The 18,349-nt window shown below is 35.1% G+C and overlaps 1 protein-coding gene across 2 annotated transcripts in view; it reads left to right on the top strand.

The window, feature by feature from the left end:
- PRKD1 (protein kinase D1) overlaps window positions 1-18,349 on the top strand; it is a 116,670-nt gene that overhangs the window by 90,226 nt on the left and 8,095 nt on the right. For both annotated transcript variants that reach the window (XM_005520317.3, XM_088057772.1), the window contains 10 exons: window positions 1,600-1,804; window positions 4,244-4,367; window positions 5,129-5,206; window positions 5,760-6,039; window positions 8,390-8,442; window positions 9,505-9,577; window positions 10,564-10,670; window positions 11,092-11,253; window positions 12,551-12,649; window positions 13,727-13,994. In XM_005520317.3, the coding sequence (XP_005520374.1) occupies window positions 1,600-1,804; window positions 4,244-4,367; window positions 5,129-5,206; window positions 5,760-6,039; window positions 8,390-8,442; window positions 9,505-9,577; window positions 10,564-10,670; window positions 11,092-11,253; window positions 12,551-12,649; window positions 13,727-13,994 (1,449 nt within the window). The remainder of the gene's footprint in view (window positions 1-1,599; window positions 1,805-4,243; window positions 4,368-5,128; window positions 5,207-5,759; window positions 6,040-8,389; window positions 8,443-9,504; window positions 9,578-10,563; window positions 10,671-11,091; window positions 11,254-12,550; window positions 12,650-13,726; window positions 13,995-18,349) is intronic.

The raw sequence follows: 18,349 nt of genomic DNA, 5'->3' as shown, positions 1-18,349 counted from the left end.
ATAAACTTTGTTTCTGCACAACTGAACTGAATGAAAAAAAATTACATTTGTTTCTGAATTACTCCTCCAAATTCCCTCTTTCCATCTGAGGCAGCTGTATTTCATCCCTCCAACACTCCCCCTCTGCCCTCTCCCCACCTTTGCTTCACAAGCAACATGCTACTTTTGCTTGGACTTTCCTCCTGACACATGAATCTGATGCTTGGCTAATGGGAAGTGAGAGTTTGTCTCAGGAAAGTTTGTGCAGTGTCACTTGGGGTGAGAACATATATTCTGGGCTTACTCCAAGTATATTCCTTGATTACTTGAAGATTGCCATCTTAAAATTTATAGAACTTGGCTTTTATACACCAAATAATATTCTTAGTATGGTATATATAGAATCCTTGTAGAACTCTGAATTGTATCCTGAATGATTGATAGAGGGTCCCTGGGATTATCAAAGGCAATTTTATCTTGTATCTCATTTGTATCTTCACAGTAATTTGGTTCACATTATTTTCAAACTTAATAAACAAAATACAGTATCTGTCATTTTGTCCATCTGCTGTGTGATGAATCTTCCCTAAAATAGTAAGTGAAGGAATAGCTGAAGCAATGAAATTCCAAGTATGGTGTCATTAGTAAATGCATTATATACTAAATGTAATGAGTTATTTTTAAATATATAAAATATATTATATTAATATATTATATTATATTAATATAATATATTATATTATATATTAAAAATAGAGATTTAAAAGTGTTGTAAGAATAGCAAAGAGAGAGCCTTGCACTGTGAAGCATCATTCATGACTGAATGACTGGTTCTGCTAGAGATGAAGTATGTGTCTCTTCATCACACATCAGTAATTTATATCCAACTATCTTAAGACTACTGTACATGAAAACAAACTTTTCAGATGTGCACTTCTAATTTCAGTGAATTGCCATCAATTCCAAACATTTTGCTGTCAGACAATTCAATGTGCTTTTTCTTGTGTTACATTGCCTACACTGGCTGTCAAGAACCTTCCTGCACACAATTAGGCAAAAGTTGCTAGGAGAAACTATTTGATGTGTTCCATGTGATTTTAACCTTACTTCAAATTTCTGAAACACTGCAACATCCTAGAAAAACTGATGCTGTCTTTACCCTTTGACCAGACTAATGATTTTATATTCCAGATAAATCCATTCACATACAACAAAAAGTTCTTCCTTACTCTGATCTTTCTTAGGCATACCTAATTTGGAAAATGGAATGTTTAATATAATTTAAATATAAGCTGAATGGTGCTATTAATGCTATACCATAGTCAAACCCTGAATCTTTGGTTTTGGTGCTTGTTTAATATTTCTTTTCTAATGGCAGGGAGCATTGTTTCAGTGGTATTGATTATTGTGCTGCTTTGTGCAGGCTTCACAGAAAACATTATTCCTGTGCAAAGGAATATATAGTTCATGATTATAAGTAATTGACTACTTATATTGTCTAGGTGCAGGCAATAGACTTTCAAAGAGAAGTTGAGTGTTTTGGAAGCTTAAAATGTGCCAGGATGTTGTAGTTGGAGTATTGCATGTTTTTAGATAATAACTTGAGAAATGATATTCCAGACCTTCTTAGTCCTGGGGCTGAGTCTGATGTGGTCATGGAAGAAGGGAGTGATGACAATGACAGCGAAAGAAACAGTGGCTTTATAGATGACATGGAAGAATCCATGGCTCATGATTCAGAGATGTCAATGACAGGATGCCATAGTGACAATGGAGAAATGCAGGATGCTGATCTGGATCATGATGAGTCTAACAGGATGATCAGGTGAGCTGGGGAGTGAGTGTACTTTCCATCTTCCTTTGTATTTATTTGTACATGCCATGTCTAGGGCTCAAGGGGGAATCTACACTATTCACACTCATTTAAAATGGGGAATGCTGGTGAAATGTTGTGTGTTTGAGAGTGTAGTGGGAATGCTTCACTGATTATATGCATTAGTAATTTAAGAGAAGCTTTATTGTCAAGTTGAAGTAGCATTTGAAAACTTCTGCAAAAGTAATTTTTACAAATCTGTTCTCATACAAAAATGATGTGAAACTATTTGTGCATAAGCACCAGTAAAATATTTATTTATTATTTATTTATTTATTTATTGTTTACTTATTTTCCAAGGCATTATTTCCTGGGTTTAACAGTGCAATGCCTGGTCATTTAAATAAATAAACAAAATGTGTAAGTGGCTATGGTACAATCAGATCTAGATTATTTGTTTGTATTTTTAGATGCTTTTATTAAAGGAAAGTTTGACAAACTTAAAGTAGTAATTTGAAGCAAGTTACAAAATAGATTAGTGCTTTGAAGTGACTGTTCAGGAAGGAAAAGAGGAACTGGATTGTACAATGTACCTCAGAAGTAAATTAAGAGAAGAAACATTATTCACTTATCAGGACTGTCTGAATAGTATGGAAAAAGTAGGGATTATTCATTGCCAAGGAACCTAAAATGAATTAAGATAATTTCAGCTGTAATTTCCTTGATGCAAGGGATCTATACATTTAAGGGATCTATACCTTATTAAACATTTTTCTTTCATGGGTCTGTTTGACCTGTGATTTCCTCTTTTATTTTGCTTGTTGGAAGTCTCTGTCATTAATATGTTCCCCTTATTTCTGTGTTACTGTCATACACCTGCACTAATAGAAAGCAATTCATTTCAACAATATGTAGTTTTACTTCATGCAGCAGTAAACTCCAGTCATATTTATCTGCATAGCTATGATGTGTATGATATATAGACACCTTGTATCACTGGAATATGAACCTGTGCTTAGACCACAAAATCATTGTCACAGAACATTTTTATTTTCCAGGTTTTATTAAGCAGACAGCATGGCAAGTTTTCAATATAAAAATACCCAATTGTACTAATAAAACATTTATAATCAAGGTTTTCACATGTTTAACTTATGTAAGGGACATTCCTGTATTTCCAGTAATGCCTCTCTGCAGTTATTTCTAAGGGTAGTTTCCATATCCATGGATATTCTTTAAGTGGTCTATAAAAGGGAAATAAAAAGTAAACCTTTTGTCAGTACAGACAAGACTAGCTAAATAGAAACTGCAGATGGTTAAATCATTTTAGGCAGAAAAGAGATGTTAACTATATGTTACATACTTAATTAAACTTCTAGACAGCACCTTCTTCATTTTGATGGGAAACTACCAATTCATAAAACTTATTTCCAGAATACATAACAGTGAAGCAGGGCCATCTGCAGACATCTACAGTCACAACAACTTTGGGAACCTAACATATCCTTTTCCTAAACACTATCAACCTTTTTTTGTTGGAGTTGTTGAACCAATGCCTTGCTAGCAGGGCATAATACAAAAGCAGTGTTGTGCTCTGTTTCCATGTACAGTGCAGCATCACTATTTCAGCTAGAAATAAACAAGTATTCATGTTTAGGACTGAACAGATTGAGTCCATATTCCATTACACAGGATCTGCTTTAGGAGTTGTTAACTCTAGCAGCAGGGATAATGGGCTAGGTTGCTTCTGGTTACTACCAGATTTTATCTGATGGTGCTGTCAGGCATGCTGTCACATCCCCATGGCTTCCCAGCTTACTGGGAATTGGCTGAATGGTAGAAAGTCGCAGTGTGCATACCCCACAGGGCAATAGGGTTTCACCTTAAGTCTCTGAGGGTGGAGTAGCTTAAGTCTCTTTCTCTGAGAGGTTCTAGCAGATTTTCTGCTGTGCCTGGCCGGGGTGTGTGCAGCTGGGCAGCTGACACGTCTTCTGCTCTGTAAACTGTCATCACCATTGTGTGTTTGAGCCCAAGCAAGATCACAGGACAGTAATCTGATGGACAGGGTCTGCATAGGTTATGAGAGATTCAAGATGAAGTACTGCTCTGAATCATACATGGCACAGGCCTGAGCAACGGCTCCCACAGACTAGCTAAGGCCCTAGTCATTTGCACATTTTCTTAGCTCATTGGAAATATTCTGGAAGAGTGTGTGTAAGCCCTCAGAAAGTCCCTGACATTGCCTTGGGGTAGCATTACAGTCTTTTTTCTTCGTAATCTCGAGATACTTGGAATGACAAAACATAATAGTGTACAAACCAGGTCTGCTAATGATGATGAAAATAAATATGGATAATTTCTCTGTGTGTGTATACATGTATTTTGATTTTTTTTTTTCTTTTTGTCCAAAGTTATCTTCTCTTTAAAAGCCTTTAATGATTTATTCTTAAGCCCTTCAACCAGCAACAATATTCCATTGATGAGAGTGGTACAGTCTGTGAAGCACACAAAAAGGAGAAGTAGCACAGTAATGAAGGAGGGTTGGATGGTTCACTATACAAGCAAGGACACACTGGTAAGAATTGTTAGGGAAGACCTGTCTTCTAGTATATGTTATATTATAGAATAGAATTGAATTCTAGCAATACTCTGGTAATTCACAGTCACTCATGTAAGGAATTGTTTGCAATTTCTATGATTCCTAAAGCCCCAATTCTTATCATAACTAAGACTGGCACTGCTTGTAAGAAAAGGAGATGGTCAAAACATGCAAATATCATCTGATTATATCACTGCATTATCATAGGCAGCCAAATGTAAGATCATTCTTAAGGAAGTGAAACATAACATTAGGGGGTTCTGTAAAGTAGCTTTACTTTCCAGCTGCACTCTCCCTGATACCTTACTGCCAGTTGAATTGAGACTTTAGTAAATTTAATGTAGAAAAAGGCTATTTTCATTCCAACCTGCTAAAACATGATAAAGCCTTCAATATGTGACCTTCAAAAATGAATGGGGTCTTATAAGGGATACCGAGAGAAATTTTAATTGCTTTAGGATCATATATAAGAGCAAATTGTGCTGAATGTATCTGAATCAGAATGACCTTTTAAATTTTTAAAACTTGTACAGTTTTAACAGAACTGTTCCTGAAATAGCAGAGCATAATAAGGGGTCTATAAATTCTAAATTGAATTATAAAGTTTTCATTAAAATCTTGTAATAGTAATTGGGTCTTTATTGTTCACAGTACATCTCTTCAAACTAAAGAAAGGTTTTGGCAGTGGTGCTTTTGCGAAATGAACATTTCATGAATTTACTTTTTTTTTATTGCAGAGAAAGCGACACTACTGGAGGCTGGACAGCAAATGCATTACACTTTTTCAAAATGATACCGGAAGTAAATATTACAAAGTAAGGAGTATTTTCCAACCTCTTTTTATACCACCAGAATAGAAGGACTAAAATGATGCTTACTAAAACTACAGTAGTAGAATAACTTCTATCTAGGTTTTGGGTTTTTTATTTTTTCATTATTTAAGCTGCATATGTGTGTTCTACTTTTCACAAACAAGTCTCTGATCAGAAAGGTGCCAGTTAACCAGGACCTATAAAATGTGTGTTGTAGAAATGAAAAGTTTTTATATGAGAAGTCATATTTTCTAATGAAGTTCTCTTAATACATGGATGGCCGTGCTTTTTTTCTGAAGGAACCTCACTACTCTGTTTGATAAGTTCAGCTCAGTAATTAAATTTCTATTTAGTCTTGGAGAGAAACATTTAGTATTTTACCATCAACAGTCATCTGTGTCACAGAGTTTCAAGTTACAAGAGCCTTTTTGTTTGTACAAGAAGCATGTGGTAAAAGGCAACAACTGGTAGCATAAACTCATCAAGTAAAGTTCATGCTGAAGTTTTATATGTTGATAATCTTTACACAGAAAGTAAAATATTTTTTTCATTTTAGGAAATCCCATTGTCTGAAATTTTGTCTCTGGAACCTGCAAAAACTTTCACTTTGCTGCCTCAAGGAGCCAATCCTCATTGCTTTGAAATAAGCACAGCAAATATCGTCTATTATGTTGGAGAAAACATAGACAACCTCTCAAGTGTTCCACTGAATAACGGGGTTATCAGCAGTGGTGTTGGCATTGATGTGGCACGAATGTGGGAGATGGCAATACAGCACGCCCTGATGCCTGTCATCCCTAAAGGGGCATCAACTGGGTCAGGACCCAGCCTGCACAGTAAGTCTGCTTATTTCCTCCATTTCTGATAAGGAGACTCCCATCTCAAGTGACATTGCTCAGTCTTCTGTACACATTGAAATGTATATATTGTGCAGCAGAATAGCCTTTATATATATATATATACATATATATATATACACATATATATATATATGTATGTATATATATAAAGGCTATTCTGTCATGGCTTGTCACTTGTCTTCCATATTATTTTAAACACCACAGTTTCTCATCCATGTGTTTTCAGTTTATAGTAGGACATCTGTATTGATATGCAAGATGCAGATATTTTAGTAAGCAAATAGTTACGAAATTAGTAAGGCTTCTAATTCAAATTTGCGTTGCTGGTGTGAGAAATAGCCTCCTTGTGCAGAGAGATGAAATTTTCTGAGTTCCAGTTCAGAACTGATAGATTTTTTTTCTGACTGCAATTTATGTTTCTAGCTGTCTGCAGAAGCAGCTCTTCACTCTTTGGGTCACTGCAGTATAGATGATATGCTCCCTTTCATCATATTTGTCTGTACAGCTGCCTCAAACATTGTCCCATGCTGATATGAAAAGAGCTCAAGTGTGAAGAACAGCTATTCTAAGCACAAGGCACGTGTGTTACCCAGGACCAAAAGGACTATATCTTAGCTTCCAATTTACATACCTTTGTGTAATTCTCTAGCAAAGATGACGGTTCATGTAAACCAAATATAAGACCTGTTTAAATCTCTCTTGGGAACTGATAATAAAGTAGCACAGAGCAAACAATTCCCCACTACTAGCCATGTGCTGCGGTGGTTGTTCTATTTTTCTGTTCAGTCTAGTCAGTGTAAAGAGAATTTGGATATGTCTACATAATTTGGATTAGATCTTTTGTTGCAATATACACCCACTTTAGCACTTGACATCTGGATGCTATTAATGCAGCACAAAATGCTAATGAGACCACAAGCCCTTCAGAAACCAAGTAATACAACAGGCTGTGGCATTGCATCTCCAGGCACAACAGCTCACATATCAGATTAGATCAGCAATGTCCTTTGCTTTCTTGGCTGGGATTTTGTATAAAATAGTGTCAAATTCTGGATGTCATTTCCATCAGACTAGTTGCCTAGTGCCCCTGGTTTGAGTCCAATGTAGCTAAACAAATCACCTAAAATACTGGACTGGGCATGACAGCTGTCTTATCTCCCTCTTGGGAAGTTTGAAAAATTTCTTTACAAGTTAGTAGTTATCTTTGGGTTATATGTGCAAAAATTAAGGTTGTCTGAGACCTTTAGTACAATTTTTTGTGGACAGTGAGAATAATAGCAACCTTCTTTCTTTTGCTCAAAGTCTAAGACTTGTCTGTGTCTTTTTCCATGTTTTTTTTTGTGTAAGCACAGCAGTACATATAGTTGAAAACAAATTGGCAATGATTAAAAACCTCTGTAACTGAAACATTCTATACCAAAAGCAGTCCTCCTAAGGAAAGGGAATAAGCCATGTGAGGCAGAAGTTACTTGTGTTACTTACTGCAACTAGGATTAGTGCTTATGGGTAGTAGCATCTTCAGTGTGTAATAAAGGCCTTACAGTAGGGGACTCTGGTTTTAAAATTTTTACTTAAACAAATGGAAAGTCAGCATAAGTGGGATTATACAGAGGAGACAGAAGGACAGTGCTCCAAAGAAGCATGCTTTCCTTACCAAAGTATTGTCCTTTTGTAATGCAGTTAGCAGTAGGCATATTCTGAATTTCCCCTCAGTAAGTTCAAATGCTTATGACATGCTTATAAATATCCTAAGCTCCGAACTGATAGAAGTTAGATCTGGTGTTTGTTATATTAAAATGCAGGTGCAAGGTTTTGTTTCCATTATGTCTGTTTTATCATGTCTTTAAAGCCAGTTGAAATGTGTGTTACTTGTAACAGTATGCAGTTTGAATGTGTATTTGCCTTCATTGGAATAGCATCAAATATGTTGTAGGTGACTAAATAAATCAAAATTGTTATTAAATCCACTAAATAAAACCAGTTTAGTTGCAGTTGTTACTTGGGTGAGATACAAAGCCTCAAAATAGAATGGAAAAAAACAATAAGAAGCTTATAAATGGGAATTACGAGACTTCACTATTAAAAAAATATTAATGAATTGTATAATTCTGGGTTTTTTTTCCCTACACTGCAAAACTGTTATTCAATTCATGTGTTTGTGGGCTGGTATAATTTTATATTAGCTGGTAGACAAACAAGCTGACCTAATTGGTCCAATTTCTAAAGCTGTCAGTAGATACTGATGTAATATGAATGTCATTTCCTATTACTACATGTTTGAACTAAAAGCACAGCAATCTAAAGTATATTTTGCTTGCTTCCCCAGGGGATATATCCATCAGTATTTCTGTGTCAAACTGCCAAGTCCAAGAAAACGTGGTGAGTGTTCTCTGGATGCTGGTGTTAGACATGCTATGATTAAACTGGCAAAGTCATTGATCTGCTTTTCAAGAGGAGTGTTAGGGGAGTTCCCATCAGCCATTTCTCACTTACTTTGAAGAAATTAACAAATAATTAGCTTTTTTAATTTTGACAAAAACCATCTTTGTGGCACTTTTTCTCGAGATGCAGGAATTATGTATGGGTAATTTCACAGGCTTTAACTGTGGATCTGTGTAGGATGTTAATTACCAAAAAGCGAGGTGTAGAAATTACTAGTTCATTGAATTTGTCAGCTGAACCTTGTAAAAATGACCGCAAACCTTGATGAATATACCATTTCCTGTCATATCTGAGAGATCAGATATTCTCTGGTGTACAAAAATGGAACTTATCCAAAGGAGGAGTTGCATATGTCATAACACACATATTATGGGTTTATTTTACTCTGGGACAGTTAGACACAGGTCATGTGGTCAAGTTAAGCAGTCACACTCCTTGCTTTCTATCTCATGGCAGATGGAAAAAATAGATACTCCCTGCAGCTAGCTAAAGCTTTGGGACAGCTCTGGTAGTTGTCAGAAAAAGATTGCAAAAAATTGCCTGCTAGGGATATGTCCGTTTATTTCCTAATAAAAAGGCAGCCTTTATTATGAATTAGACACTCTTTTACTCTTTGTTGTATATGCTGCTGGGTACATATCAGGAAAATAAAACTGACCTGCAAGAGTTGATGTTTGTTTGAGTCTCCCAAATGAATCTGCTAACAGCTTGTGCTTTAGCCTGTGTTACAGCACTGAGTAATAGTGAGACATGAGACTGCCTCTCTGGCACAAATGGAATATTTTACCCCTCTGAGTGAACCTGTTGAAGATTCATCAGCTTTTACAGCAATTATAGTTACTATGGCTTGTAAGAAAACACACCTGAATTTTTTGGCAGATTATATGCTTTAAAATGAACTGCACTATAAGAATGCTAATTCCCACTAGAAAAAGCAAATTAAATCCAAATTTTATTTCCATATCCTTAGGGCTTAATATCTGTTGTTTGTATAAACAGGATATTAGCACTGTATACCAGATCTTCCCAGATGAAGTATTGGGATCAGGACAGTTTGGAATTGTTTATGGAGGTAAGGCTTTGGTGTGTTATACAATTGTGCTTAAGATAAAAATTTTCTCCAATGGGGAAAGTATTTGGACTCTGAAATGTTTTGTTGCAGAAATTAGCTGTCTGTTGTTTCATTTAAGCAGTATACAGTCAACAAAATATATGTTTATGTTTTATGTTGATGAAGTAATTTTTTAGACTGAAGTCTTCTGCCCAGTAGTGGGTCAGTGTATATCAATAGCTTCATATTCTCTGTAAGTTCTAATAAAGCACCTGAAATGCAGAAAGCATCTGAAGTGCAGAAAGCTGTTCTTTTGGAGAACTAATGTTGATGAATGAAAAAAATATTATTTTCCCTTCTGTGTTTCTTTACATATTTACATAGCATTTTTTTATTGCTTCTTCAGTAGCTTCAGTAGTAGAATTGGTTCTCTTTTTATTTTCTTATTATTTTTTCCTCTCTCTTTTCTCCTTTATTCAGCAGTTTTTTGGGGGTATATTTAGGTACAGCTGTTGTTTGAGACTGTGAAGTGAGAACTAACAACAAATTTCTCACTGAGGTATCTCTGGCTCTCTGATAAACCTGGGACATGCACTAACGTGTCTAAAGGCTATCGCATATTTCATTATTTGCTACTGTGGAGCTACTAGTGAAGGAGTTAAGTCTACAACCAGCCAGTTGCACAGAATGCAGCAGCAGCTAGCATATATATATGACTAAATGAAATCTGCATCTATACTGTTGAAATGAAGACCTGACTTTCTCATATATTTGTTTAAATGTTTAAACATCTTTGTCAGGCAACATTAAGAAAAGTTCAGTTCTTAAAGGGTAGAAAGAAGAGAAATAACAGAAAACTTTTAATGTCTTATCTGCAAACCAGCCCTGAGAATTACTTGGTTATGGCCATTTGTACAACCTATGAAAAAAAAAACAAAACAAAAAAAGCAACACTTTTCATAATTAATAATTTTAATTGATAGAGAGCTTTTGTTTTATTAATGCAGGAAAGCATCGCAAAACTGGAAGAGATGTTGCCATTAAAATAATTGATAAACTAAGATTTCCAACTAAACAGGAAAGTCAACTTCGTAATGAAGTTGCCATTTTACAGGTACTTTTCTCTTCTTTTTTACTGTATCAGCTCCATTATTTATTTCTATAAATATCAGATATATAAAGATTTTAATTTATAATCACTAGTGTTTTTGCAAAAATATTAGTATTTTTGCTGCTTATTTTCCATAAAAAGCCAAACCCAAATGACAGCAATGTCACACTAGGAGTTACAATTTCTGCAGTTTGAAGCGCCAGGCACAATAAAGAAAATGCATGTTAAACTAATTTGAAATTCATACATACTCCTGTACTGCCCCTAGCAATTTTGTCCCTGTTGCCTACAGGTTAGGCACACAGTTTAAATTATGAAATACTGAAACATTGTCTGGTTTAGGTGGGGGTCTGAAGTCTGGCTATGTAATGATAAAAGCTACTGATCATATTGAGAAATCTAGTGCTGTATTTATCTTCAATAGAATCTTCATCATCCTGGGGTTGTAAATCTGGAGTGTATGTTTGAGACGCCAGAAAGAGTCTTTGTTGTTATGGAAAAACTCCATGGAGACATGCTGGAAATGATCTTGTCAAGTGAAAAGGGCAGATTGCCAGAGAGAATAACTAAGTTTTTAATTACTCAGGTAAGAAATTAATTATAGACCTAGAAGGAGATTTGAGGTCAATTATTATCACTGTTTCTTATGTTTTCCTTTTCACATAATTTACCTGTTTGTTTTGTGAAAATCTGAGTTAAGCAGGGGTGGTAAAACAGCTTTCTTTACATTACTGTACGTCATCTGATAGTAAATTATTATGAGGACTTAAAACTAGACACATGTAGAGCTGTTGGCTGCTGGATGGAGGGGACATCAAGCTACAGTTTCTCATGTGATGGATGAATTAAGCACAAGAAAGGAAAGCACTAAAAGCAAACTGTTGAAGACCTACAAAAAGAAATTTGAGCCTCTTGAACTACTTGATATCAAACCACTGCACTTCATACTCTGCACAGTTAAACCTATTTTCTGTGCTGAGATTGGATCTCAATGCTACCTGTGTAGTAGTAGTGTCTGAGTCTGGATTCCATTATTACTTCTACTAACAATTTGTTATGGGATTTATTTGAGCTTCCTGCTCTTATATTCCTGTAATATTATCATACTCCTTCTTTGGCTGCCTGAAATACTGGTTTAAATTTAGGTACACACATCGGTAGTGGGCCACCTCACAGTCAGAGAAGCCCATGTTTCAGCAGTCAAGAAAAAAGAAAGTAGCAGGAGCAAAAGTATTATGGTGTTTATTATTATAAATTCCTTATCTGGGTTTTGCCCAGGCTTTAATGGGCAGAGCTGCCAGCAGCTGTAGAATTTGATTTCTTCTGTTCACCCGTTCATTCAACCTCCTCAGCATTCACTGCTCCAATACAGTGGCAAATTCTGTCAGCCCCTGACCAAACACAAGGAACTGAGTTAAAGCCACACAAAAAGGATGGATATATGTTACATTTTTATTATATTTATGTGTACGTAACAGAACAAAAATACATACAATACTCTCCATTCTTTCTCTCATCAAGAAAACACTTCAGTTGGATCATATAGTATTTCTGTGAAATGATTGAGTCTAGATATGAAACGTGATTCTGCATTCAAAGATTTAATGCACAAAAAAGTAAACAAATACTTAGAACCCAATTTTTAAAAGATGTTTATAATGTAAACTCTTGGAGAGGGAAAAATCATATTCAATGCAGTGAAACATCAAGAAAACTTGAGGCACAGCATTTTGGTTTGTGTTGGTTTTCATTGTTGACATTCTTGCAAAAAGTACATTCTTCTTGGATTGTTTTTTCTTCACACCAGTCCTTGCTTCTCTGGTCACTGGTACTTTTCAAACAATATGAAACAAACAATCATAATTTGATTTGTTTATTCACAGATCCTTGTTGCTTTAAGACATCTCCATTTCAAAAATATTGTTCATTGTGACCTCAAACCAGAAAATGTGTTACTGGCATCAGCTGATCCTTTCCCACAGGCAAGTAGAAAATGCCCTTTCTTAAGATAAATTGTTCTAGTTAATAAGTGCTAGCAATGTTTATGTAAACAAGAAGATCATTAGTGACCAGTCTGCACAGAATTTTTAGGCAAGATCACTTATTCAAACCACTTTATAAAGAAGTTTAAAAATCCTTGACTCTTGCCATTTGTCTAAAATATTGAACTACATCTTCAAGTGTGACATAGGTAGTCGTGTGATCATTTCTAATTTGCTCACCACTACAGCACAAATTACTTGGCTGGTTGATTTGCTCCAGAAACAAAGTTATTTTTCTGAAAGATTGGGTAAGGCTCATAAAGAACAGGAGCTTCTTCTCCAATTCTATGAATTTAAATGCCACGTAGATCACAGGATATTTAAATATACATTCTTACTGGTTATATTTCTCATTAAAAGGTATTTTTATCAACTTCTGTTACCTTCAGTCTACAGAGTTCTTTTGTAATCTCCCTCAGTCTTCCATATTCAAAATGAGTACTATTGATAATTTTGAAATAATATCAATATCAATAATTGGAAGGAAAGAATCTGTACTGAGTTAAGTGAGAATTTTCAAGCCCCTTAATCTGTTGCTTTGTAGAACTCAGACAAGGAAGTTTGCAGAGAGGCAGAGTATAACTAGAATAATAACCACAATAAAATAAAAGTGGAAATTTAAGAGCTAAATTTTGTCAAGTTGCTCATTTTAGGAAAAAGCCATAGGTAAAACAATTTTTCTATTTGCTGTGTTCTTATGCTATGAACTAGTAATATTATAAGTATATAAGTATTACTATGTATTACTACTTTCATTGGGAACCTGAGCTGTTAAGCCTATCCACAACTGTGCTTTATTCATGCAATGAAGGAACAGAAGAGATACCATGGACTGGTATTCCAGTCTACTGTTTCAGTGGAATAAGAATATTCCTCTCAAAGAGGAGTTTAAAAAAAAGTACCCTTGAAGGAACAGTAGAGATGCATCTTGCAACTAATTGATGATAAAAGTTTCTCAACTATGTATTTGATAATAAAAATAATGTCTGTCTTACTATAGCATTTTTCATTAAACAGGTAAAACTTTGTGATTTTGGCTTTGCCCGAATCATTGGAGAGAAATCATTTAGGCGTTCAGTTGTAGGAACACCAGCCTACCTTGCTCCAGAGGTTCTGAGAAACAAAGGCTATAACAGATCCCTGGATATGTGGTCAGTGGGTGTCATCATTTATGTAAGCCTCAGTGGTACCTTTCCATTCAATGAAGACGAAGACATACATGACCAAATCCAGAATGCTGCTTTCATGTATCCACCTAACCCATGGAAGGAAATTTCTCTTGAAGGTAATACCTGTTTGTGGCTGTTCTTATATAAGTGCTAAAAAGAGTAGATGTATTTTGCTTTTATATTTTTTCCTGTACATAACAGAATTTAAAAACAACAACAAAAAATTCCAGTAATGTAATGTGTCTGTTTTGTACTATCAGCTGCTGTAGACATTTCCTACAGAGCATGTATAGACTGCATATGGCGTAATCTTCTAGCATGGGGTCTCCCCTGGAGGTGTTGAAGGAGACACATAACTACCTACAGATGAGATTGCTATAGAATCTGTGGGGAGCTTTAGCTGCTGTAATTGGTCTTGTGTATATTTATTTACCTACCTCATCATTCAGCTCTATTGCATATGCAGTCTGTTTCTTGTTCTACTTGTTCCAGTAATTGAGTTTGGTTTCAATAGGATGCTGTACTCTGATATCTTTGTGTGGAGAATGTACAGGTGAACAATTCCGTAGATAAGATTTCAGGAACAGTGTGAGAAAATGTCATACAAGAGACTTTATGCAGGGGGAAAAGGCTTGGAGATAACTGTGAGACCTTTGAAACTTGAGTTCTGGTCAATGGCATCAAAGACTTTTGATAAAAAACAAAAGAACACTGTGACTGGTTCACTAGGAACATCTTTAAAGAAGGTAAATTAGTTCTATTAAAAATGTGTCTAAACACAACTAAGTAGGGCATTTTAAAAAATAGGCACATAGGGTTTCACTAAGATTTTCACATACATAACATTTTCAGGCAACTTGATTTTCTTCAGGATTTTATTTTTTTTAGGCCAGAATTCTGCAGGATTTTAAGTCTTAAAGAAACATTTATAAGCATCTTATATCCTTTTCTGAACTGTAATATGTGCCAAACTGAATTACAGTATTAGCATTTATAATTTCTGGTATTTACAGTACCGCTTTTCTGGTTTTCAGGTGATATGTTTGACATACCTGTTAAGCATAGTTTAGAGCAGTGTGCCTAATGCTTGCTATAATATATATTACAGCCATGTGAAATTCTCTTCTGAAAATGCTCTGGGAGCATTGTTTGTTATTTTATCTCAGTAGCAGATGAAGTTTGAAATCTGTTGGAGGAAAAAAAAAGCTATAAATCTGCACAATTACACACTGAAGTTCTCCTGAACCTCCACACACTTTGATATGTAAGCTGACAGAATCTGTTGGCAGCAATGCTTTATCTGTCGCTCGAGATAAGCAAACAGCAATCAACACAGGGGAAGCTGCAAGAAATTGTCTCCCACAAGTTTCTACTGTGGTAGACAGAAGATCAATTTTTGCACTCAGAGGTGAAGATTCAGTGGAGCACCTACAGAAAATTCACCTACTTGGGTGTTATCTCTCCATTTGTGGAATCACAGCCTTCATTAGGAGTTGATGGATACCAGGCTGAAAACATGCAGAAGGGAGGGAAACACACTTTAATAAATTACTTAATGAAAATCTGCTTATACATTGTGATTTTACTACTATTTTTGGATATTTTGGATTGCTAGGTGATGAACCACTCTATTGTGCTAAATGAAAAGCTGGAAAATGTCTGAAGAGATTCCGTTACGTCTGACACAGGGAGCTGAAGTCTGGATCTCTGTCCAAGTATTACTTGATAAGGCTGCTTTTTAGAGCTCAATTTTGAACTCAAATTCCAAGTTACTTAGGGAAAATAAAGGAATGTTTTTCTCATGTCCTGCTCCACTCTCCTGCACAGCTTGTCAGAGGGCAGGAGCTGCCCATGCTGGCTCCATCCAGCTTCTGTTACCTCTGACAAAGCAGCATGGTTAAAATGTAAACCTGTCCTGGTGTCCTGACACATCTAATCTGGGTTACTATTCTGAAGAGTATTAATTAATTAACAGCTGTTAATTAACAGCCGTGTTAATTAATGTCGCAAATGATTGAATCATTTAGGGGAGAAACGCCGATTATTTTAAAGGTTTTATGAAGGAACTCCTGCATGTTTATTGCAAAGAGTGGTGCTAAGGAAAGGCAAACAGCAGTTAAACCTTTTGTGTCTTGTCCATGATTATTATTGTGACTCAGAGAGCCAAATATCTAAAAATTCTTGCAGCTGTAGCTATTCCAGTGCTCTCTTCAGACCACTGCTCCTGTAAAAAGTTTAAGAATAGCTAAACTTAGTTATTGCCATCTTCTATTTTTATTGTAATCAAAGAGGAAAAAGCATGTATTTCTTTGAATTTAATAGATAGTGGAGCAATTAGAGTGAATTCTGCTGTGTTTAGCACCACTTTGGTTTTAGTGCACACTACATGCTTTTCCTGATCCTTACCAAACAATAGCATATTAATTTGTGAGCTGGAAGGCAGAAGATAGGAAAACTTTAAAAGAAAAAAATGAGACTGATCATATGTTAACAATGTGTCTGGAAAAGTAACAAGAGTGGTAAAGTAGCCTAAATATTCCCATTAAATATTACGTAGCTAATTACTGGTCTTCAAGTAAAATTGGCTTTTAAAATTTTAAATTGCACTGAATATCACTGAGGTGATAGATTCATAAAAAACACATGACCCATAACATTTTGAACTGCATGGTAATATAAATAATATACTTAAAGTCTAACAGATTCATAGGAAAAGCACACGGAGATAGGTTGCATTTTTGAGAAAATGTGTGTCATATTGTGCAATATTCTTGTCTGTGTTTATTTTTTTGATAGTTACTTTTTCTGTAGCATTTTATAGAAATTCTTAAAATAAAAATCCAATAAAAAAACCAAGACAAAGAACAAACCTATTTGAGGATAATATTTTTTGAGTGCTTAAGGTTCTTAAGTCACCATCAAGTTGTCTTCACTGTCAGTCATTTATATGATCTAGTCATTCACTGAGTCCTCTTTTTCCATAATGTGTCTGTCTGATACCATAACTCCTGGATTAATTTAATCAACTCTTCCTGATGAGAAATTTATCTTTTTTGTGTAATGCTTTGTCCTTCCTTTTCCCCATTAAAATGTAACTTAGGAAAACTAAGACCTTTCAATTTTGTAGGTATCAGATTTCTCCACAGGGAATTCTGATTTTTTACCCAAGTGGCTGCATTTTTCTGTATTTTCCCAGTAACGTCACTCTTTTGAAAGAACACATCCCAAAACCTGGGTCTGCTTTCAGATGTCTAAATAGAATTGTAACACATTACTGGAGATAGATAGTTTTTGTGGTAGTCATCAGTATGTTTTAGAAAACTAGGTTTTGTCAGAGCCATTCAGCATTTCAGTGCCCAGTCTATTTCTGCTTTGTCGTCAATGTTTGTTAAGCCAAGCTACATTTCTAAATTCACTGAATTGCTGTATGACAATTTGAACTTAACTCAGTCTTCATTCTGGCATTTTGCTAGATACTGATATAGAGGAGTTTACTTGCAGAACTCTTATCTATTTTATAGCTTTAAATTTCACATCCCCAACATGAAACCAGCTGTTTTCAACAGCTTTACTGTTTGTTTCTAGCTTTGACCTTCCAGTCTACCAAATTTGCATCATCTCAAGAAATTTATTTTCACTTAGCTACATGTTACAAGAAATAAACACTGCTAAATATAGATAGAGCTCCATGATGGATTTTGTCTCTCTACCTGTTAGTACATTTTATGTACTATATCTTCAGTGTGGTGGCTATTCTTTTGAACTGTATGATCCTAAAATGTGCTATGTCAAGGTTGGAATTATTCATGTTATGTTTCATTCTGATGTCATATTTTCAGAAAACATTGTATTTATAATTCTTTTTTTCATCAGCTTCCACCAGCACAGCTGTTACTACTAGCCTGATGGGCTATGTGATATGCACATCATTGATTAGGTGCTTCACATTACATAATATTAAAATAATTTGGGAGGAAATGGTGCAATTCCTATCATGCATTAAATTCGATCATGGTGTCCCTGTTACAATGTTTTGTAGTCATAAATAAATACCACAGCTGCCTTTGAGCCAGTATTTATTTATATTTTATGTTAAAATAACTGCATGCACACTAGAGCATTTGTAAACAAAGCTGTATTGACCAGCAGCAGGAAAGGGATTTGTGTGTATGAAAAGATTATAACAATGATGATCTCTAATCAGTTAACCTATTCTTAGAAAAATCCAGGGCATAAGAAGTCCTGGACCTTCCATATTAGTGGCAGCAGCTTAAATTTGTTCAAATGATGGCAGTAAGAGTAGATAGTATTCTAGGTGTACTTTAAAAATTCTTAATAAATTATAAATTTATCATTAATTTAGGAGATATATATATATATATATTTCCTTAAATTTATTTCTTGTTTATTGGTTACATAAAAAGTTTAAATCTTTGGGAAGGACTAAATGAATGATACATTTGTATAGAGT

The sequence above is a fragment of the Pseudopodoces humilis genome, chromosome 7 (genome assembly GCF_049639895.1).
Source record: "Pseudopodoces humilis isolate 2021_Gansu_Grassland_sample_001 chromosome 7, ASM4963989v1, whole genome shotgun sequence".
NCBI lineage: Eukaryota > Metazoa > Chordata > Aves > Passeriformes > Paridae > Pseudopodoces > Pseudopodoces humilis.
Note: the sequence above shows the minus strand (reverse complement) of the source record. Positions and strands in the feature narration are given on the sequence as shown.